This window comes from Diorhabda carinulata, chromosome 11 (assembly GCF_026250575.1).
Source record: "Diorhabda carinulata isolate Delta chromosome 11, icDioCari1.1, whole genome shotgun sequence".
Classification (NCBI taxonomy): domain Eukaryota; kingdom Metazoa; phylum Arthropoda; class Insecta; order Coleoptera; family Chrysomelidae; genus Diorhabda; species Diorhabda carinulata.
This window is the reverse complement of record NC_079470.1, coordinates 11,448,572-11,471,737: the sequence shown is the minus strand read 5'-3', so window position 1 is coordinate 11,471,737 and position 23,166 is coordinate 11,448,572. Positions and strand designations below refer to the sequence as shown.

Sequence of the window (23,166 nt, the reverse complement as noted above, 5' to 3'; positions counted from 1 at the left end):
CATGGACTCCCGTTTAGGATTGTGAACTCTCATTTTTTGTCACGCCCAATGTAATTTGGTGCTGATTGCTTAACAGATCGCATGTGTCAGAATTGTTAAAAAAAAATCCGTTTTGGAGATTTTTCTCTCAAAGATCAGCAACGTTCTAGTCGGCCTACTGAAGTTGATGATGACCAAAAAGTCATAACTGACATATGATTGTTTGTGTAGTAAAATTCACCAGCCAAATGGCCGACGATAGGGAACGATTTCCTGCTTCCTATTGAAAATAAACAAAAAATTGAAAACAGAATATATCCCCAAAGTGGAAAGAATCGGTTTTTAGGCTGGAGCTTTCTTTTCTTCTTCAACCTCGATTGGTCATCCGTTTTTTCCTCTTTTTTTCAACCTGAAACAGCACGATCACAAGCTTATCACTACAACTCTAGCCCCGCAGAGAAGCAACTCCTATATCAAGGCCAATTCCAATGAATCTTCCTCTCTATAAAAAAATTTCCTCATCCCACCCAAAACATTCCCAACGAATCTCTCTGAAAAATTTAAAAAATAATACTAATCCTTCGACAATTATATTTTATTTTAAAATGTCCATCTTTTACGACAATATTAACAAAATGGATTTTTTTTTATATATTCAGAGAAAATATTGTACTGTATAATTAATTTATGATAAAGATAAAAGGAGTATGTTACAAGAAATAAAAAATAAATATAATACAACGTTTAACTGTAGGGAAATTAATTTTGGGATACACTACACTGTGATATTTACCGTTCTTTCAATTTAATCTACCACATTTTTGTTATTCTGTGACAGCGTTACCCTAAAAGAAAAAAATAGTCAGCCCATTATTTGTACACTATTTGTTCATAAAACGAAGTTTTTCAAATAATGTAGTCTACAGTCTATCTAATCAAATATATATTTTTAAATCACATCAACTTTTATAACAGGGGTTTCCAAACTAGGGTCCGCGTGCCAAATCCGGCCCGTAACAGAAAAATTTAAATTGTTTTAGACCTTGGAACATACCGAAAAATATTCTTCTGAATATTTTTAAACCCGAAGGTTTCAAAGTTTGAGGACCCAATGTTAACACCTTGTAACATTGGTGCTACTGTCTCTAGTTTTGCAGAATATCGAATACCATGAAAGTAGTTGGTATAACTGCACAGTACAGCTGAAAAGCTTTTTGTTTTGAGCATATACTATTAAAACATAATTTACTTTCACCTTTTTAGTTTATTTTTATAAAAATATTGCTATTCGCCAAACTAATTTTCATTTTTTGTCACAAATATTTTTATTTTCACTGCCCCTATATGATGGCGCCCATGACAAATAGTATAGAAATGTTTCATAACATAGTTATATCCATTGAATATCCATTATATCACAAATTTACAATCTCGAGGTCACTGAATCAATTCTGTGGGGGGAAATACATTTTTTATTCCATCAATCCAATTCAAAATCAGTTAACATGCAATTTTGCGATCTTTATTCACAATATACGTTTATTTAATAATTTTTCATATAACTAATCAATGGCTTAATGGTGTCAATTACAGATTTGGTTGCCGTGAAGCGGCAAAACAAGAAAAAGAAAAAACGACTGTGGTCTAAGGAGTGGTACGAAGTGAGAAACTGCTTCAATCATGACCATCTCCTAAACTTCTCCTAAAATCGGGTTTTATCTTTTGCAATACACCCATGATTGTTTCTAGCATTGCATTTTTTTATTTCTAATAAATTAATTAATTGCCTTCCCAGTTTTCAGGAAGCAAGAATTGGGTAGTGGACGCCATGACTGAAGCAATGCTTGGTGAAATTTGCCAATGGGCTCAATCATTCACTTGAGTTGTCAAAAATTCCATCAATCAACATCAATGCTTACTGCAAACATAAAACTATCAATCCTGGTTGATACTTATTTACTAAAGCATTTGATCAAGCTGCTTGATAGTGAATGCCTCCATAACAATTAACCAGGAAAATGTTCATGAAGAATTCAATATAAACCACTGTATAATAAAAAGTGGGTCGAAGTGCAGGTCGCAGTGGATACTATTGGTTGAATCAAGATCTTCAGCAAATAACACTGTAAAGTAGTTAGATTACATTTGTGTGACAAAAAGATACTGTGCTTTTGCATTGTTGCAGAATTCAGGTGTTAAAATGTCAGTTGCAACCCACAACTTCAATTAAATATTCCTTCATTTAGCACTTAATACAAAAATAATTTATAGCAACATCAAATGTGTTTTGTTTTATGCAAGTTGCTATGGAAGGGGGATGACAACTTGGTTTTGAACACACCACTAACAGGGACCCTGTAATATGCATCAATGTATAACAAACTAATTTGTTATTGAAAAGCATCAATGTAAACTGGTTTTTTTCTCTTCCATTCACTTCAATGTGTTTGATTCACATGGATGTCGATATCAACCCTGACCTTTTCCTTGACTGCGACCTACTTGTTGGGATCATATATTTAGTGCTCTGTGGTGTAATTGTGGAATAAATAAATAAATAAAAATTCAGTACTATAAACCATAATTTCCAAAAAAATACTTGCTCACATGCAATTACAATTATTTATATGAGAAAAATACTTTTACATGCTAAAAGCATACATAAAAATAACTACAAAACTAGTTAATTCAACAAAATATTCATATGGTACTTTTGTTATTTGTATTCATTACCTCAAATAAGGTGAGTCCTATTGCTAAAAGAATAGATGTTTTATAACATTCCTACTCCTGAAAGCCAATGTGAAATTATTGTATGAAATTCTATTAGTAAATGTTTTTGAAGCAAAATATAATTCAATCATACGACTATTTTATATTTCTAATATAATTATTTCAAAAAAACTTGAAATATAGATTCTATTATTATACCATCAACTTCAATTACTACATACTTACCCATTTTTCAGCCATAATGAGTATAATATTTTGTTCCAGTTTTGGACCAATAAGTGGGTTCATTTGGGCTACATAACAACACAACCAACTAAAAAATATATATACAGTATACATTTATATATTTTTGTAAAAGCTATATATATATATATATATATATATATATATATATATATATATATATATATATATATATATATATATATATACAATTATACAAAAAATGTAACAATAAATAAACTATGTCTGATACTATACTCACAACAACCAGCAGCACACTCCCGTTAACATCAAAATTACTTGTACAATTCTAAAAAAGTAATGCAATGTAATATTCTTATATATACAGTAAAAGCTTACCATACCCTCTGTTAGGTCCTTTAGGTACAAATATGGGTAAAATTATACCTATACCACCCCATAAAACGGTGAAAATGACAAAAGGTATAACTGATGCGCCCATTTTTTTTATTGAAGTTACGTGCAAACGAAATTCACGTGAATATTTTCGACTCAGTTTTTCCTAAGTAAACGATTAGATGTCAAAATCATATGACTATAAAACACAAGTTTGCCAACATTTTCATACCACTCCCTTAGGCATTTTATAGTAATGCGTTTGAAACCTGTCAATTACGCTGATCTTAAGCATTAATCAAAATTAACCAAATGTAGGGGATTAATAACTTTTATGGTTCAAAAAAACGAATCAGCCCGTCAGCTGATTGTATTTGCTCACAATATTGAATAGAAAGGGTCTTATCATATAGATATGAGCCGATCATTAATTTCAGTTTCCGAACGGGTTACTTTCAGATTGTGATGGGGTTAACCAAATCATAGTTTCCGAAAACCCTTCAATTCATTATTGGCTGTAACCTAATATATGATTCGTAAAATAGAAGAAGTGTTTTGTCTCGATGAAATAGTTTAAGTTTTTTTCTAATTATTTTTAAAATGAACAATAATATAAAACATTGTTTATCGAAAATTTTTCAACCTATGACCATTATCCCAAAGAATTCAAATTTATCAAGACAACAGGTTACATCGAAAAGCCAAAGGGTAGAATGTCAAATAATCATAATATTGTTTATTGAAGTCCTTTTTTTATAGTTGATGTTAGAATTAGGTATTATCCAACAATCTATCCCTGGATGTTTTCATCTACTTCCTCTAGGATTGAAGTCGTTAGAAAAGTTGATCAAAATTGTTGACGATGAATTATTCAAAATTGGAGGACAGAAACTACTGTTTCCTACGCTCACCAAAAGTCAACTTTGGGAAAAGAGTGGTACATTAATCTCTAACTACTAAATTTTACAGCCAAATTAAAAATAACTACTATTTTTAAGGTAGATTGGAAGATGTAGGACCTGAACTTTTTCAACTGGAAGATCGTCATAAACATAGTTACATTTTAAATCCTGTAGGTAATTTTCTTATAACATTTTTCATATAAAAATAATACATAATTTACACCCTAATAGACACACGAAGAAGTAGCTGGTGAATTGCTATCTATGTTAGCACCAATTTCATACAAAAGTTTCCCATTGAGATTGTATCAGATCTCCAATAAGTTCAGAGATGAAATAAAACCGAGATTTGGTTTGATGAGAGGAAGAGAGTTTATTATGAAGGACATGTATAGCTTTGACGTTGATATAGATAATGCAAAAAAGACTTATGAAGAAGTTTGTCAAAGCTATAATAATATTTTTGATGCCATCGGAGTTGAATATGTGAAAAGTAAGTTTAAATATCTGTTTTAGTTCAAGTTTTCATTAATTTAGTTCCAGTTTTGGGTAATTCTGGCACAATGGGAGGCTCACTGTCTCACGAATATCAGTTTAAAGCTCAAATAGGTGAAGATAATGTTCTAAATTGTAGCTCTTGTAACTACACTGCCAATACTGAATTATGTGGTGATCACAAATGTCCAAATTGTGGAGAAACTACTATAAATATCCAATGTGGAATAGAAGTAAATATATTTAATTTCAAAAATCAAAATCATGTGTTTCTTGACAAATTTTTTAGGTTGGTCATACATTTTATTTAGGAGATAAGTATTCAAAAGTTTTTAATGCTACTTATGTTGGAAAAGACGGAAAATCAGAAATATTACAAATGGGAAGTTATGGAATTGGTATAAGCAGACTTTTAGCTGCTTCTCTTGAAGTTTTATCATCAGAGAATGAATTGAGGTGGCCTAGTGTCTTAGCACCTTATAATGTCATCATATTACCTCCCAAAGTAAGTTAGATATTTAGGAAACATGATTCTTGATAATTATTAATAATATTTTCATCTGTATACAAATTTCAATATTATTTTTAGTCTGGCAGTAATGAAGAAACTCCAACTGAGGGTAGAGCAACCGATTTATATACAAAACTTGAAAATATGATACCATGTTTGAAAAATAATGTTCTTTTGGATGATAGGACTTCTTTAACGATAGGGCGACGATTTGTGGATGCTAAAAGAGTTGGTTATCAATTTATAATAGTAATTAATAAGAAAACTGCCCAAGAAGTTCCTTTATATGAATTGAACGATATAAAAAACAATTCGCAGATGTATCTAACAGAAGAGGCGTTAATAGATTATATTAAAAAAAATATTAGAATGAATCAAACTTAAAACATGTATTTTGTATATTTTTTGTATTATTATTATAGAAAATGCCTTCTACTTTTCTTCTGGGGACTGGGATATGCTAATTTGTGTAGGAACACCAGTATTTTCTGTCGGCAGTTCAAAATCTTCTATATAATTCAGCCATAATTTCAACTGAGTTTGTCTTGCTTTGGTAGCCACTGGTGATTCACTGTATTTACAAGGTATTTTTGGTAGGGTTTCAGATAACATTGTGTAACTAAAAATAATCATAAAAACTGTTATTGGTCTATTTTGGATTGAAACTTTTTCCATTATATCTTTAGAATGAAACTAAAACAATTTAAACTCAACAACAAATGAAATATGTAAGTTGAAGACAGCTAAATTAATAGTAGGGAGAAGGGGCTTAATTCTTCATCTGATAAATCATCGTGGTAAATGTGAGAAAGTTTAGAGATAGAGAGAATTTGGAAGATGAAGGGGGACGTGGAATTGTAGTAGATCACGTTAAAAAGGTTTCAACTTACTCATATGGAGTCTGAGGGGGCATCATGAAATCTGGTACTGGTTTCATAACGGAACTTCGTTTTTTAGTGGTCATCAATTCTTCATTCAGCATTGGATCTAAGAACTTTCTAGGAACGCCTAAAATACCAACTCCAACTTCTAGTTCTTCCAATAGATCTTCCGGAGCAGTGTAAGCCATTCTTAAGTAATCAAGTCTTTCGCTACGACTAAATAAAATAAAATCTAGTCTTAGTAGTAGTAGTAAAATCAATTCATAAGACATTCAAAAGAGTTAATCTAAATAGCTTTTATCAAGTCCATTCGTTTTTTTATATAAAGATAGGTGAAATTCTTCATGAACTGAAAATACTCATTCTTGCTGTAGAGGTAAGATCGAATAAGCTTGTTAGTAATCTATGAAAAGTAGGTGTATGGTACTCTTCCAATAAGCAGGGAATAGTAAAGATTTAATCTGTTGTTGATCTCCCTATCCTGAATCTGCCTGGTAATCTTCCAGGGTTATTTCGGAGAATGCTTCCAGTTTCTTTGCAATGAATTTAGCCAGTATCTTATGAAAAGCTAAATTCCCCCGTAATTTGCACCTTCGTCTTCATATTCTCTGTTCATCTTCTTTTGAAAATTTGTAAACTAAAATAAATCCACAAGGCATTCAGAAGAGCTTTTTTTATAGAGATAAGTGAAATTCTTCATGAATTGACAGCGAGTACTAGTCCTTTGTTTTTTATTCTTAACTAGAACACCTTCATATTTGGTACCTCCTTTGTTATTGTCTGCCTGTTTATTGTCTTCATATTGTCTATTCATCTTCTTTTGAGAACTTGAGCATGGTAACGGTACTCTACTACTAGTTTGTAGTACATCTTGGGTAGAACTATTTGATCTTTTCTGAAACTTTTCTCCTGTACTTCTAACTATATGCTTTGTGGTAAGAAGATACCTACCATGTTCAGTAGAAGTTAGGTTATGTTTTACGGTAGTATAATAATTGTGATACAAATTGAGTTAAACGAAAAATATTCAGTTTAAGACTGTTTAAAAAGACATAGTGCTTACTCCTCAACATCTGTAACACCAATACACAGCATCCTGTAATCGTGAACATCGAAAATAATTTCTTGTATCAACTGAGATCTGTGCAAAAGTTTTTTTTCTTTTCTGTAAGCTTTTCCTCTTAAAATTCTAGTTTCTTCCGGCGTTGCCAAAAATTGATACATTTTAAGCTTGTCGTGTTCCATGGGACTGAATATGGTTGTTCTCAACAACCTATTCATTTCTTTTTCTGTTGAATAAAAACCATAAAATAAGATGTAACGGTAAGTAAAAAAATTAAAAACAATTTTATTCGTGTGATCTTCAAGCATATTTCAATGCCAAAATTTGATCTAATACTGTGACCATAAAACAAAAATCCAGTTATAAAAATTATTTGTTAGATATTTTCTCATATATTACAAATACAGGGTCTATTATAAAAGTAGTAGGACTGGTTGTTTCCTATGAGAACATGCGCACGGGAGGCGGTCTGCGCTTATACGATTGGAGGAGAGAAAGAACGCGAAAAAAAATCGATAGTCAGCTCCCAACCGCTGAAGAGAGCAGATCTCTTGTATTGTGAAGCCCTGTCGAAACGCCTTGCCACGTAGAATCATAGAGCGTTTACCGCAGCAGCGATTCGCACTCAAACCTTGTTTAAAATTTGTTAAAACGGTCAAATAGACTCACGATATGATTAGGGAAGCCTACGGTGGTGCTGCTATAACTAGATCGGATGTTTTTGAGTGGGATCTTCCGATAAGTTGAGGAAAACGTGGAAGACGACGACCGCTTCGACCAGCGAAAAATAGATTTGATCCGGAAATTAACAAGATTTATGAATTTTTCATTATTTTTAGCATTCTTTCGAATAAAAAGGTATTATCAACCTCAAAAAATCCACAAATTCGAAAAAAAATTGACATGTTCGTATAAATAGTTCCGTATTTTCGAAACCATTTGAGATATTGATTGATTTTTTACACGAATCAATTGAGAAAACGTGTGTCTACATTTTTTGGTTTACCTATAATAGTCAAATTTTTTTTCTTTAAAGCGATCCATATCACCCGTACTGTCATTTTAACAAACATTTCAAATCGTTTTCTATCTTTATCAGATAGAGAAACATTGTTTTCATTACACATATGATGAAATTTTTTAGAATCGCCGACTCCAGTCAGTATGGCGGCGTAATCTCGAGCTACCATACTACGAAGATCCGCTAAATCATCCCTAACAATATTTTCGAGTTCCGTAACGATTGGTTGACGTAATTTTCTACTAGCCTCTATTCTCCTCAAAAGCATTAAATTCCATACCTAGAATAAATATCCCCGGATATATATTTGGTCATTTTGGAAAACGTTTATCTTTACCTGAATGTAGTATTGAAAATATATGATGCAGGATCTCAGAAATTTATCAACAATCTTCGTATGAAAGAACTTTATAAATTCAGGTGTTAAACATTTTACATCACAGGAGAACAGAGCTACGTCTTTGCAATCTTGCAATATTACCACGTTTGTGTCGTTAATTTTCACTTTTCTTTCATAGTTTTTTCGAAATCTAGTCTTTAAATGGAATTTTAATATTATTAAATGAAAATTTTTGTATTCAATTAATATTCATTGAAGTTTCGAATTAAATACTTTTGAAGAAGAAATTGCTTGCACAAACTCAACTGAAAAATGTTTTACTGATACCCACTTCTCTAAAGTTTGGTTAGGTTAGGTTGTGCGGACTAAATCAAAATTAACATTAAACTAAACTTTCTTGGTGGTAATTTTTAGGCTTACAAGGTCTGGCTATTAAATATAGAGACCTTTAATATACTTCCCTCTCCTCGCCACACACCTTTCCATACGTTTTTTCCATTAATCGAAGCAGAGCTGGAAGTCCTTTTTGGTTAGTTTAGAACCTCTGCCGTTTTTTTCTTTACCGCTTCCATCGACTCAAATCGGGTCCCTTTCAAAGCCGATCTTTTTCTAACCTTTCAAGGAAATCTGAGCAGACCAGTTGACACAAGACCTTTTGGATAGGAGTCAGATTTTCTGGCACCAACTTCGCACAGACTTTTGTCATGTGTAATTCCTCGCGTAAAATTTTTCAAACCGTTTCTTTATCGGCGTTTACAGCCTCGACAATCATCCGAATGCTCATTCGAAGATCTGGACGCACAATTTGGTTGATTTTGGTCACTATTTCCGGATTTGGAACAGTCACAGGGCGATTTGGGCGTTGGTCATCTTCAGTGCTCTCTCGGCCCTCACCAAAGCGCTTACACCACACAAAAACACGCGCACAAGATAGAGAATTGTTCCCATAGACCTCTTGCAACAATTTATAGCACTCAGTCGGAGTTTTTTGAATTTGACGAGAAGTTTGAGATTGATACATTGCTCCCGATTTTCGGCCCGAGAAAAAAACGTTCGTTTCAAACTCTTGCTGCGCAAATACCATAATAGTGACGGAAACGTGTTTTGGGACGTGCATAGACAAGATATCTAGATACCCAACGCACTACTCGTTTTTTATCCCACCCGTCTATGGCGCCCTCTAGCCGCGCAGTCTCGTTATTTAATAGCCAGACCTCGTATGCAGTAAAGTAATGATATTTATCAGAAATTCCCTGTATGGATCATTTTTGTCATACAAATGTGGAAAGCTCCTGACACAATTGGTTTTCCATCGTCTAAAGAACATTGCTGACTTTCAGAAATTGTTTTTCCTTCCTTTTTTGATATCAGTTTTAAAAATAAAACACCACGACGGAAATCGACGCAATAACACGAATAATATTCCAAAATGAAAGTAATCTTCGAGCTAACCAATGATGGTTGACCATATTCTTTGTATTAAAAAACATAAAAACTACTTTGGAATAAACTATTTATTCAACAATATAATAATTAGTTAAACTAGGTTGCAATAATCCGACGACTATACTCGACGAATGCCAGACTATTAAAAGGACCTCGTATCTTTTTAATCTTCGGTTAAACAATTTCTAATCTATATTCAGGTGATTTTGTGTTAAAAAACACAGCAGAAACAATAATTTTCGCCACAGGTATTTCACAATGTTATTGTCTCTGCTCTCCTAAGTAACAAGACATTCTTCTGGTTCACGGTGTTAAAAAAATTCAAAAAATGGCAACAACTGCAGAAGACATACATGAAGATGGTCTTGATTTTTTTCCAAGGAGAGTGTATAATAGAGCGGACCATTTTACAAATATAGATAATTTTACCTTTTTTATAAGGTTCAGACCTTAGAAGCCAACTGTTATTAACATTTTGGAGTAAATTGACTATAGTCTCATATCGATTTCACTTCTTAACTTCTTCTTCCTTGGTAATGGGATTTTATCTATTTTCCATTATTTTTTAGGTCTATTGTTCCTTGATCCAAAGTTTTTTAGAACTCTTTTGCTGATTTAACCATATACAATGACGGGATAATAAAAAAATGAGTCATGTTATATGAAGTAACCATTGAAAAGTGTATGAATATTTCTATCTTTCTATATCAATTTCATTCTATGTAACATTTATTAAATAATTTACTTCTTTGTTACTGTTTACTTGACTATATTCCTGATTGCTTTGTATATACACATCGTATTCACTTATTTATGATAAACTTAATATCTAAACTTGAACACAACAGTTAAAACTAATACCAAAAAAACTTTAAAAATATCTAAGCACAAAACAGATACAAGTATTCTAAATTTTGTATATTGCTTCGAAGCTTACTTGCAGATAAATAAATAAATATTCAACTCTTATTACCGAAAAAAAAATAACACGGGTACATATGAGAAAATTGATTGTTTACCCCACGGCCGTCATTTCGACCAATAGCTGTTTTCTTAGATTGTCTTCTAGACATCCGGGACGTGACGTCACGGTCGTCATATTGTTATAATTCACTTTTCAAACAATGTTTATTAGGTTATGCTTCGTGCTAGAAAGAATTTTTTTACCAAATTTATCAAAGAAAATGCGAAAAAATCACATATACGATCGTCAACGCAGTTTAAACTTTGTTTGGAAAGTGATCCCTAACCTGAGCTAACAATGGCGGTATGTGACGTTACAATCCTGTTATCTATTAGACTACTGTTATTTTTCTGTTTATTGTCAATTGGTATTAGATTCGTGCAAACATTTTTCAAGAGTTTTTTTTTAACAAATTTTATACTTTTTATTATTAATTATATAATTTACTCTAAAAAAATCCAGGATTATTCGTGAATTCATTTGGAACGAAACTATTCTCATAAAGTATTGAAATGACATACTTTGATAAAGTCTTTAAAGAAAAGTCGAAACCTCAAAATTTATCTTTCTTTTAAAAATTACCAAAAAAAACTAATTTTAAAACAGAAGAAACCTAAAATCAAGATCATTTAGATACATTAATTTATCTTACTTGAGATGCTGATCCGAATGTATCTTTAAATGTTGTATCAGGTACTATTGGAACAGCTGCTATTTCTGAATTTCCAAATAGAGTAGACTGAGGTCTCTGTTGTCCTATAGAATCATAACTGAAATGGGTTTTTGTACGGGTAAATAATAATAAAAATACAACTGTAGCTTTAAGGTCTATTTATAAAATTTTGCACCAACTTTGACGCCCTCGTTCGCGTCCAACATAAATTAAACGCTCAAGTTCCGGCTCCAATATAATGGAAATAAGTATCCAGGTCCATGAGTCGTTTCCTTTCTAATTTTACCAAAGTATAAAGATATAAAATTTCTGCTTGGCAGTTCCACAGCTTTAGGAGCCAACTTGTTCTATTAGCTTATAACCAGGACGTCCGGGTTACAAGCCCTGGATGGAGGGAAGTTAGAGGTCGAGAGGAACTTAAGATCTGGGGCCGTTAAGTCCTCGGCAACTTTACAATTTGTCTTGAACATATGACTTTTTCAAAAAATTTCATATTCACTTTACCTACAGGTCTTCAACTGTATTGTTAACTGCAAGTATGTACTTACTTAGTAAACACTAATGTATTGTTGTAATCATCCCATGACCAAAACCCTGGCTTAAGAGAACCTCTTCTGTCTCCCATATATAGATGTAAGTAAAAACAATATTTGTGTTTGAATACTATAATTGTCTTTTTGACAGTTTTATCACTCGACAGCTATTTTAGTAAGTGCAGTGGACATTATATACATTTTAACTAAATTGGATAAAAAAACAACTACTAAGCTCCAAATTTTTTCTGAATTTGTGATTGCTGGAAAAATAAAAATCATTTATAATTTAAAACAATAAAAATCGAAAAATTACCTTTATGAGCTAATAACTGTGAAAGTGTAGTATATAATGATACAAAAAGAATGTGGAATTCATTAATTTGTGTATCCCATATCAATGAAGGTAATATTAGAAATATTCCACTGCTGGAAAGACATACTGCTTTGGAAATAGTAATTAATGATATTTTATCAGTTTTTCTTAAATAAGAATAAATTCCCGTTAAACTAAATGTTACAATTATGTAACTGATAAATCCTAGAATAGTGTTGAGACTCATTTCATAAAATTTTATATCATCAAGATAAATATCTGCTTCATTGAATGTTGATATGTTATGTATTTCTCTAGTTGGTCTTTCAATTGGAAATTCTTTACTTAAAATCCAAGTCATGTATGTTTCTAATATTATCAATCCAATGGATAACTTCCAAAAATTCTAAAACAGCAGTAATATAATGTATTTTTATAAAATCGGGACTGCAACTTACTCTAAATTCGGAATTGAGCAGAACGTGCCTGTAAGCCGTCATTTGAAGTAGAATTAGATCAATAATAACAATAACAGCATCATATTCTACGTATTTATCAGCAATATTCTTGCAGTTATCCTAATATAAAATATATACAATTATAAAGGACATTATAAAAAAAATAAAATCTTACACATTCTGTTAACTTCAATACCGTTGAACTATATTCTTTATAAAGACTTTTTACTGTATTACCACAGTTTATGCAATATTTATTGTCCGAATTTAACATTATGTTTAAATGTTTTTTTTCCGCTCTTTTTTTACTAACCTTAGTATTTGCAGTGAATATAATCTTTGATTTGCTTCCTCTTTTAACAGACTTTTCTTTAAATGTACTCTTAACTTTAGTAGTGCCTATTCATACGAAAACCGGATAATAATTTTTATTAATTTTTTCCATTCTTATATGAATAATTTATTTTTATTCATACGTTATATACCAAAACATAAAAAAATATATATACAGTAAAGTATCAATGCTTCTCACCTATAAACATGCTTTAAACTATCCTTTGAATAAATTTTTTTTTATTTTTACAATGTTCTTACGATTATTTACAACCATTAACTTTTTCACTGTAGTCATTCCTTAAGTAAAAACAGAAGAAGAAAACGACAATATAACCTAATTTTTCGATTTTCTAGGTTGATCGGCTAATCGTTTTAATCGTAAATTAATCATTACTTATTAAATTTAATTTAAAAATATAGCATGAAAAGAGTTTTATAAACCAACATAACTACCAATGGCTGATAATGAGGCTGGTTCCTCAAACCAACGAAGTACCCGTATAAAACAAACTAATTTGGAATGTAAGAATCTCTATGATTATTTAAAATCTCGGTCGCCAAATATATTAGAGAGACTATATAATCATCCTACGATATGCCTAGCGGTCTACAGGGAATTGCCTGATTTAGCAAGACAGTTTGTAATTAGATTACTATTTGTAGAACAACCAGTACCTCAAGCAGTTGTAGCTTCGTGGGGATCTCAAATTTTCGCCAAAGAACATAATTATGCAACTAAAGTGTTAGCAGAATTAAATTTATGGCAAGAAGCGGCAATTCCTGGCGGTCTTTTGGGTTGGATTTTATCTCCAACTTTTAAAAGGAATCTTAAAGTTGCTTTACTTGGAGGTGGAAAAGCATGGAGTATGTCATCTGCACTGGAAACAGATAGCAAAGCTAGAGATGTTGCCTTTTTAGGTAAATATTACAGTTTTTAGTAGTAAAGTCAACAATATTTTACAAAAAATATGAAAATCATTTATTCATCATATATATACATTCCAAATAAAGTAACTTGTAGTTGAGGCAGTTGATTTTTATTCATTTCTTTTTAAGTAATTTTGATTAATGAAACCATAATACCATAGATTGAATTAAAAATAATTTTGATCAAACCAGGCAGGTACTTGTTACTGAATCTACCTATAAAACTCAACAAGGCTTTTCAGGACTGTCATTCTTTGGTTAAAATGAAGTATTAGTGTTAAATAATGTTTAGACAAGCCTAAATATTTAGGTTTTTTGTAATTTGCACAATAAAACAAGTCACTCTAGATTTCATTAGTTACTTATGGTTTTAATTGCTTTTGAATAACTTTGTAATCAAATTAATTAAATTAACATTACTGAAGTTATTTTGCTTGAGTATGTTCTAATATATCATAAAAAAAATTGTGGAATTGAAAATTATCAAATTGATTATTTTAGTTCAACAAACTAATTTTATAAATTAACCAAATTTTTCATTAGAAATATACATTATAGAAGACATTATAAATTATTTAGAATTCTATTGTTTACTTTCAGCTGTCTACTGATAATTAAGTTATTTTAATAACTCATTTAGAAAAATATTTGGATGAAATTTTTTCAATTACAACTTATATGAATCTTTGCTTAGAACAAAACATTTCTGAATATTAATAACAAAATAATTCTGATTGATTAATTGATAATCTTTTTTTATTTAAATGTTCAGAAGTTCAATAAATTTTTACCCCTAATGAAGGAATTGTTCGTGAATTAATTACATCTTTACAAGTAATTTGGCCACAAAATATCTAATACTAGAAAATATTATTTATTACACCCAATTATCCAAGGCCAAATCGTGTGGTAGAAAGAGTGTTGGTCTAAGATCAACTTCTTGACTCAATAATCTTCACATCATTTCAGAACAATTTGATACAGAAATCAACATGAATTTCCAAGAATAAATATCGGTAGAGGCAGTATAATGAGAAATCCTACATCAGCAATTTTTGTGTAGATGCCAATGATCTGATGATTAATTTTTGACAATTATATTGATACATCAACAAGCAATCCAAGTATTTTTATTGGATTTGCATAGCAGTCCAAAGCTATAGTCATTTGACAGCTAATTAGTACCCCCAATGCTGAATAGTACCATATAACTGAATCAGTTATTAAAGATTGATTTTATGGTAGTATGGGGATTCACAAATGAAGGTTTTTGAAAAGAATTTATCACTAAATAGTTCTATTTAACAATCCTTTTCCTCCGGTAAACTAATTAAACAGTTTTACCAGTTTTGTATAATTTATTTTCAGATACTTATTCTCAAGAAAGATGGGAATGTGTTTTACATTATATGGTTGGATCTCAACAACAAGAAGGTATATCTGCAGATGCTGTAAGAATATTACTCCACGCTGGTCTTATGAAGAGAGACGAAGATGATGGAACGCTTGTGATAACCAGACAAGGTTTCCAATTTTTACTTTTAGATAGACAAGCTCAAGTGTGGCATTTTCTACTTCAGTATTTGGACACTGTCGAAGAGAGGGGATTAGATTTAGTGGAGTGTCTTACTTTTCTATTTCAACTTAGTTTTAGTACTTTAGGGAAAGATTACAGTACGGAAGGAATGAGTCCAGGTTTATTAGTGTTCTTACAACATCTCAGGGAATTTGGTTTAGTGTATCAACGAAAAAGGAAAGCCGGTAGGTTTTATCCAACTAGGTTAGCACTAAATATAACTAATAGTCAAAATAAAGTAACTACTGATATAGAAGAGGACGTACCGAAGGGATATATAGTAGTTGAGACAAATTATAGAGTATATGCGTATACTGATTCTAATCTACAAGTTGCCTTGATTGGTTTATTTACTGAACTTACGTACCGATTCCCAAATTTAGTTGTCGGTGTCATAACTAGAGATTCAATAAGGCAAGCTTTAAGAGGTGGAATAACTGCAGATCAAATTATAGGATTTTTAAAGCAACATGCTCATCCTAAAATGTTGGATACTGAAGCTAAACAACCGCTACCTCCAACAGTCGTCGATCAAATCAAATTGTGGGAATTGGAAAGGAATAGATTAACTTATACTGAAGGTGTTCTATACAGTCAGTTTTTGTCTCAAGCTGATTTTAATGTTCTTAAAGAGTATACTGAAAGTAATGGTGTATTGATTTGGTGTAATAAAGAAAAAAGGACTTTAGTTATAAATAAATCGGCGCATGATGATGTTAAAAAGTTTTGGAAAAGGTATTCGAAAAGCAATTAGTTATAGGTCTTTATTAAGATTTATATATTTGTAAAAATAATTAATAAATTTTTACTTTTGAAGACATTTTTTTTTATTTACACAATATATTAATTGGTAGGTAGAAAAATGTGATATCACACAGTATTAGAAATTATTTCATAATCTGAACTTGAGAATTGTGATGTAAAATCTTCAATTGATTCCAATTAATTAGTGTAAAATTGATTTAAAAAATTATAATTAAATTGACTGTTCTACTATATTTTCACTCCACACTGAACTAAATAGTCCGCTATGTAAACTCTTTTCCCTGTCATATAAATATTCCCTGCAGAATGGAAACTTGCTCAAGTTCAACCCATACTAAAAAAAGGAAGAAAGATGGTACCCAACAACTAACGTCAGATTGCTTTAGTCCCAGACATTGTCAAGGTCATGAAGAAAGTCTCTAACCAGCAAATCTTGAGATATTTTGATACTACCAACATCATCAGGAACCATCAGTACGGCTTTCATAAACAAAGACCAACCGGGGATCTCCAGGCTTACATCACCAACGTATGGACCGAAGCTATAGAGAAAAATGGAGAATTCAGGGCCATCGCACTGGACATATCAAAGGCTTTTGAGACTGTTTGGAATATCAACCTTCCAAATAAATTAAAATTGTACGGTTTGCCGTCCTCATTCATCGATTGGCTTAGTAACTTCCTCCAAAAACTTCCACATCTGGGTCGCTATCGATGGACACACCTCGGAAAGCTTCGAGTTCAACGCTGGTGAGGTTCATATCATATTTTCGCTAAGCTTTTTCGATATTATTCAATTAAATTGGATTGTAAATTTGAATATGTATCATGCTTACATTACTCATACTTATTTTCATTAATTTTTTCAATACTTTCATTATATATTTTACTTTTACATTTTTTATATAAAATATAATTATTAAATATACATCGATCCCTTTTTGTATACTTTTACATAAAAGCATAGGTTCAAAAATAAATAAGCCAGAAAAAATTATTTCATAAGTTTCATACTGCAAGTAGGGTGTAATGAAAAAAAAGAAAATATTTATTTCGAATGAAAAATACGAAAAGTTTAATGTTTATTGTGTGCAGTCCTGCTCTGGACCTTGGGGAAAGTTGTATTAATAATATTGCCCTCGTTTTGGTTTTTTTTACAATAATTTCACAAAATTCCATTTGTTTGATATTGTCTTAAAGAAATATTTTCCGAGTTGTTCAGAATTGGGTTTCCTAAAATTTTCATTACAGCTCTGCGCTGTGTACTATTTTCAACATATAGGTTATGTCCTAAAAGTCCATCGATAATTTTGTGTTTGATGATGGCGATTCTATTTGAAGATTATTTTTTCGGGAGGCCCGAATTCGGAATAAAAGAAGCGATAACTATATTGGAAAGAATCCGAGAAGAGCCTAGAGAATTTGAAGTAGCAAATTTGATTAGAACACTAAATGATCAAAATGAGAACAAAAATAATAAGTCTGAAGTGATTACAGAAAATTTAGTATCTTCAAACGAAATAAAGACAAAAGAATTTCAAAATGAAAATATTATGTATACAGGTTAGTTATGAACATATTTTTATCCATCAATTATGGTTTTAATATTTTTTAAATCGTTGGTACAATTATTTTACACTAGATTTGAATGTGAATTGAAAGCTGTAGGATTAAATAGAAATAATATAGTATTGTTCTAATTATTTTTCAGGTTTGCACTCGCCTGAAAAGACGGCGTCAACTTATAACCAATCTTTTAATCCTGATTTCAAGATTCATGAATTAAAAAATAAAGTGGGTAAGTATCAAAAGAAATCTTTACCCCAAACTTCTAATACCCAATATGAGAATAAAATAACTCCGTGGAGTAAGCTTAGTGATGAAGAACTAGCTAACAAACGACTTTATGTGGATTTAACACAATGGAGACCAGATATAGTGAATAACTCTATATTTCAAACCAAAGTAACAACTACAAAAGGTAACGAAGATAAAAAAATCGAAGAAAACTTTGAAGAAAAGATCGTTAACTATGAGTATAATACAGAATCTCCTTTTAAATGTGAAACGTGTTTCAAACCTTTTTCTAAGAAGTCGTATCTGCAGCGTCATCAAAAGGTACATGCAAACGATGAGAAATTCAAATGTTTATTATGTTTGAAAACTTTTGCTGATAATTCCAACTTAAAAAGACATTATTTGTATTTGCATAGCGGTAATAAGATGTTCAAATGCACAATCTGTGCAATGACATTTGTAGAAAACTCCGGTCTTAAAAGACACTATTTGTATAAGCATAGTAATGAAGAGGAGAAGAGGTATAAATGCAAAATTTGCTCAAAAAAATTTGTAGAAAACGGGGGATTAAAGAGACACATTTTGTATAAACACAGTGGCGAAGTAGGTAAAAGGTATAAATGTACAATATGTTCTAAACAATTTGTTGAACATTGGATGTTGAAAAGGCATTGTTTGTATAAACATAGTGGAGGTATGGGGAAACGGTTCAAATGCAGGATTTGTTCTAAAGAATTTGTTGAAAACGGCGGATTAAAACGACATTTAAATGTACATTTGTAATAGTAATTTACAAAAACGCCGGGGTATCGCTTTATAAAGTACAAGTTCCCAGAATTTCTAGACGAGTACTTTAATGATGTTTCATGGTATTATATCATGCAATATTTTATTTCATACTGTTTTTTTAGTTGAGATAGTTTTTTACAAACTTTATGAGATATAATATCTTTAAAAAAAACAAGATTTCTATCACAAGTGAATTTGAAATTATTAATGAAGAAATAATTTTTTTAAATTTTGTTTATATTTATCTAATTGTCTAGTTTAATTTTTGTAAAATTTAAACTTACGGGTTAACTCCAAAAACATTGTTATCATCACAGACCTAATAACACAAGAGACAAAATATTCCATTAATAAAATGCATTTAAAACGATCCAACATTGTTTGTGAACAAGTAATAAGTGCAAAAAGGAGAGGATTATGTCGGCTCCATATTTCATAGTTTTGGGAGCACATAGGCCTTCAGATTGGCCCCACTTGACGTTACCAGAGGCCAATGTCCTTTGAGAAGCCAATCAGGCGCTTTGACTTGAACTCTTTGATGTGCCTTGTCAGCTTAGCGTTGCTTTCCGGGGCAACGCTGCAAAATGCGTACCTTCGTATGTCGCCAGTGGTGTACTGATTATCATTTTTCACAACGTCTAGGATATTGCTCCATTCGAATTAGTTACCAGATCGTCTGGGAAATAACGATGCGAGGGATTTTTTGGCAGAAGTTGCCTTTTTGCAATACCAGCTAAAGAAAACCATAATTTTCGTTTTTCCAAATAGTTAGGAAACCTGATTTCACTTCAAGCAAAATATAATATAAGTAACAATAAGCCTTAAAGTTCCGTAATATAGAGTAATAATTAAGCCCATTTCTTAAATAATGAAGTTTTAAAAAAGGTTCAGGCTCAGGAAACGAATTATGAATATTTAAATATTTCAAACGGAATAAAATATTAAAATGCTTTGGAATTTAAGAAATTCTATTTGCATGTAGATCTAATATAAAAAAGTAAGGAATCTGTTTTTACGTTCAGGACTTTTTTCTTGTTTACTTAGTATTTCTCCTCATAACAAAAATATTTGCAGATTTTAACTTTAATAGTTGAATAATAGAAATGTGAAGAAACAAAATATTTCAATAATAGTAGAAAATGGCCCGCCACTGGCAATAAATAAACTTGTTTTCCTGAGATAAAACATAACCCCACTTACCTAAGAAAAGTTAAATATGGAAATAAATGATCCACTTTTCCCCAAAACACACAACTACAAACCATAATTGAGTGATTATATAATTTTTTTTTTCAAGAAAAGTCACAGATGTACCAAAATAGACAAAACATTTAATACATAATTATATATGCACAGTTTCTGTAAGGCAACGTCGCAAGAAATAAATTCATTCTCTTCTCGCATCCAGCCATCATCTAATGTAAAATTGTAAACAGTGTTGTCACATTTCTTTTTATCTTAGTATAGAAATCTCATACGAATAATTCATAAAATGATTATTTTATATTGAATGGTTTGATTTTAATATCCAATAATTTGGTATAAAAATAAATTAAATCACTATTAGTTTATTGGAAATGATACTAAATGGCTCCTGTTTTATTATATTTTTCCTCGATAAACTTATACTATTTGTAAACTTGGCTATACTGTAGCTATAGTTGTTTTAGCATAAAAAGTGGATATTTGCACACTATAGAAATGTAAACAATTTGGTCTCTTGTGTTATTAGGTTTTATAGTTTCCGAGAGGTAAAATTACTTTAGTGACCCTTAAGCCAAAATATTTAAAAGTTAAATAAAATCGTAAACTCCACGTAAAATTGAAACTTGTAACTCTGAGGGTTAACCTTAAAAACATTGTTACTGTCATTTTAATTTAATCAAAGTTATATTTCATTTGTTGTAAATTTTTTTTGCCTCAGTCATCTGTGTCGATTAATCCGGGGGGTGAAGTTACTTTACTGACCCTTAAGTCTGTCTCCCTTAGTTTTCTAAATAGTACAGTATGAAATAGAATATTTGAATTGAATATAGAAGTGTACGTAATTATGTTATATCTGAATTTGAAGTAAAATGAGTTTTAATTACATTTCAGCTATTCAGATTATCTAGAGAATTATATGGTGCAATAATTAAGTTTTGTGTTTCAATAAGAAAACAATAAAAAATTATTATATCTTTTGCCGAAGTTGGTATGTGTCTTTCAATATTTATCGATTTTTTAAACTCAAACAATGTGCTATTCCAATTGATTATAAATATTAATTGATTCTTAAAAAACACACACTCTCCAGCATAATTTTATACAGTATTACAGTGGATTTGAGCTAAAAATATACATGCACATTGTATACGGAGCCTTAGCTAGAATCATAAGTAATAGTTTAGGCAAATATTTGGGAAAGTCAACTAGTGATCAAATTTTCAATCTGAAGGCAATCCAGAACAATATCTATAACCATGGATTAAACTTGAAATTTCTCTTTGCGGATTTCAAGCAAGCGAATTTGGGAATGATGACACCAAATAACACCTAAATGAAGTAACTGTCGAAGGAAGCATATCGGAAAAATTTGAAACAAAAAGAGGTTAGAACCCACTATCAAAGTGCTCTTTAACCTTTTACTAGAAATGATTCTGATAAGTAGTGGCATCCGAACCCAGGGGGTCCAAATATATGGAGATGGGAAGGCATTTGAAGAACTTCATTTAAAAGTGATGACAGAGCAAAACAGAGAGAGCCTTGTGCCTATACGTTTTAACCCATAATTTGGGTGATACAAAACATGTAACGAAGCAGAGGCAAAATTGGAAACATTACATTCGATCAGTGGCGGTTTTTTCAGTACAATCAACTATTAGAAAACTAGTCGTGTCCTTCGATATTTTGGGATTATCGATTAAAGCCCAGTTGCCAACACTAAGAACTTCAACTCCAACCAAGTTGTTATTTGTACTTGTCGGAAGCCTCTAATCATTCATTTTAAAAGATAGAAATATTGGATGGTAATAAGTCTTATCCAAATAATAAATTAGTTTCAAATTGTGCTGGTGAGGGTATTTGAAAGAATATCAGCAACTAGAATAATATAAGATTCTTCAGTTGAAATTGTTTCTTAGAAATATAATTCTGTAAGACAAAATATCAGAATATTAACTATTATTCTCTCTCATTATCATGCTAGAATCAATAGAATAGTGTAAAAAAGTGAATTTTATAAAAATGTGATTGTTTTTATAATGTACGGGATATTTCTTGTACTATTATACAGCTCAAAGATTTTTTATTATTTGACTTATCAAATGTTCAGTGCTAGTTGTGTTTTTAGACAAATAATGATTAAAGAATATGTAATGCAACCTCCAGATATGTAGATACGTGAAGTTTCCTGATGTTGAAAGTATACAATCACTTTTGTATTCAGATATTTATTTTAACCCACGGGTATAACGAATTATCCTTTATATATAAGGAGAACAATTTTTTTCTTGGGCTTGGGTTGAGTGTTTTCTGTTGTATTTCTATATAATAACTGCCACACGTTTTTGCAGCTAAATTTTATAAACATGCAAATTATTATATGATACTATGTTTTTAAAAATATTCTCTACTTATTTGTGTCTTTTAAATAAAACCAGAGTTTCAATTTTCTGATTCTCTTATAAGAAATGTCCTAAATTATCTTGTGCAAATAATTATAGTACGAATATATTTATTGAGAAATTTTAGAGGATCCAGGCCCTTTTTGTGTGTGTACTTGCCTTAGAACATATTATAATAATGGGCCCCACTCACATCTATTATACCTCCACACCATCCATAAATTTCAAAATAGATTGTCACCTCTGAAGTACCTTCTGTTGGTTTTGGTTTGTGGTTCTTGTATCTCTAATTCTGTTTTCAAAAAATTCTTTTATCCACCATCTATGCACCTGTCCTGTATCCTCCTATACCCCCTAACGAAAATAACACACTAAAAATCATACTGACCAAAATATATAACACAGGAGAAGCGCTAAAAGATTGGTAAATGGATATAATTACACCAATATTCAAAAAAGGAGATATACGTGACAATA

At 31.0% G+C, this 23,166-nt stretch overlaps 6 protein-coding genes across 8 annotated transcripts; 3 read left to right on the top strand and 3 right to left on the bottom strand.

Moving 5' to 3' along the window:
* Nucleotides 1-559: 559 nt before the first annotated feature.
* LOC130899310 (V-type proton ATPase subunit e-like) lies at nucleotides 560-3,494 on the bottom strand. 2 transcript variants are annotated; one of them, XR_009060014.1, is made up of 5 exons: nucleotides 3,300-3,488; nucleotides 3,197-3,244; nucleotides 2,938-3,025; nucleotides 2,713-2,769; nucleotides 560-824 (listed from the first exon to the last, which is right to left on the bottom strand). XR_009060014.1 is itself a non-coding variant. In XM_057809163.1 (4 exons), exons 1-4 carry the CDS (start codon nucleotides 3,395-3,397, stop codon nucleotides 804-806), a joined length of 255 nt encoding a protein of 84 aa, XP_057665146.1. In that variant the 5' UTR covers nucleotides 3,398-3,494; the 3' UTR covers nucleotides 560-803. The 2 variants fall into 2 exon arrangements, 1 of the variants encoding a protein (XP_057665146.1); XM_057809163.1 differs by lacking the exon at nucleotides 2,713-2,769 and having other exon boundaries at nucleotides 3,300-3,494.
* A 201-nt stretch (nucleotides 3,495-3,695) lies between these two features.
* On the top strand, nucleotides 3,696-5,600 carry LOC130899513 (probable proline--tRNA ligase, mitochondrial). Of its 2 annotated transcripts, none has more exons than XM_057809501.1 (7): nucleotides 3,696-3,999; nucleotides 4,051-4,228; nucleotides 4,290-4,363; nucleotides 4,425-4,686; nucleotides 4,731-4,921; nucleotides 4,978-5,193; nucleotides 5,278-5,600. In XM_057809501.1, the coding sequence occupies exons 1-7, from the start codon at nucleotides 3,892-3,894 to the stop codon at nucleotides 5,581-5,583; spliced, it is 1,335 nt and encodes a 444-aa protein (XP_057665484.1). In that variant the 5' UTR covers nucleotides 3,696-3,891; the 3' UTR covers nucleotides 5,584-5,600. The 2 variants fall into 2 exon arrangements, with proteins under 2 accessions (XP_057665484.1, XP_057665485.1); XM_057809502.1 differs by having other exon boundaries at nucleotides 3,700-3,999; nucleotides 4,737-4,921.
* LOC130899514 (uncharacterized) lies at nucleotides 5,574-12,577 on the bottom strand. Its single transcript, XM_057809503.1, has 8 exons — nucleotides 12,437-12,577; nucleotides 12,136-12,383; nucleotides 11,567-11,684; nucleotides 8,502-8,699; nucleotides 8,150-8,444; nucleotides 7,144-7,369; nucleotides 6,090-6,296; nucleotides 5,574-5,818 (listed from the first exon to the last, which is right to left on the bottom strand). The coding sequence occupies exons 2-8, from the start codon at nucleotides 12,210-12,212 to the stop codon at nucleotides 5,632-5,634; spliced, it is 1,308 nt and encodes a 435-aa protein (XP_057665486.1). The 5' UTR covers nucleotides 12,213-12,383; nucleotides 12,437-12,577; the 3' UTR covers nucleotides 5,574-5,631.
* LOC130899628 (protein ARV1) lies at nucleotides 12,277-13,436 on the bottom strand. The gene is made up of 5 exons (XM_057809697.1): nucleotides 13,427-13,436; nucleotides 13,070-13,293; nucleotides 12,895-13,014; nucleotides 12,437-12,842; nucleotides 12,277-12,383 (listed from the first exon to the last, which is right to left on the bottom strand). The coding sequence occupies exons 1-5, from the start codon at nucleotides 13,434-13,436 to the stop codon at nucleotides 12,277-12,279; spliced, it is 867 nt and encodes a 288-aa protein (XP_057665680.1).
* Nucleotides 13,437-13,530: 94 nt separating this feature from the next.
* On the top strand, nucleotides 13,531-16,551 carry LOC130899512 (general transcription factor IIH subunit 4). Its single transcript, XM_057809500.1, has 2 exons — nucleotides 13,531-14,148; nucleotides 15,526-16,551. Exons 1-2 carry the CDS (start codon nucleotides 13,686-13,688, stop codon nucleotides 16,485-16,487), a joined length of 1,425 nt encoding a protein of 474 aa, XP_057665483.1. The 5' UTR covers nucleotides 13,531-13,685; the 3' UTR covers nucleotides 16,488-16,551.
* Nucleotides 16,552-17,748: 1,197 nt separating this feature from the next.
* Nucleotides 17,749-20,149, top strand: LOC130899545 (zinc finger protein 888-like). Its single transcript, XM_057809553.1, has 2 exons — nucleotides 17,749-18,061; nucleotides 18,210-20,149. Exons 1-2 carry the CDS (start codon nucleotides 17,818-17,820, stop codon nucleotides 19,076-19,078), a joined length of 1,113 nt encoding a protein of 370 aa, XP_057665536.1. The 5' UTR covers nucleotides 17,749-17,817; the 3' UTR covers nucleotides 19,079-20,149.
* Nucleotides 20,150-23,166: the final 3,017 nt, after the last annotated feature.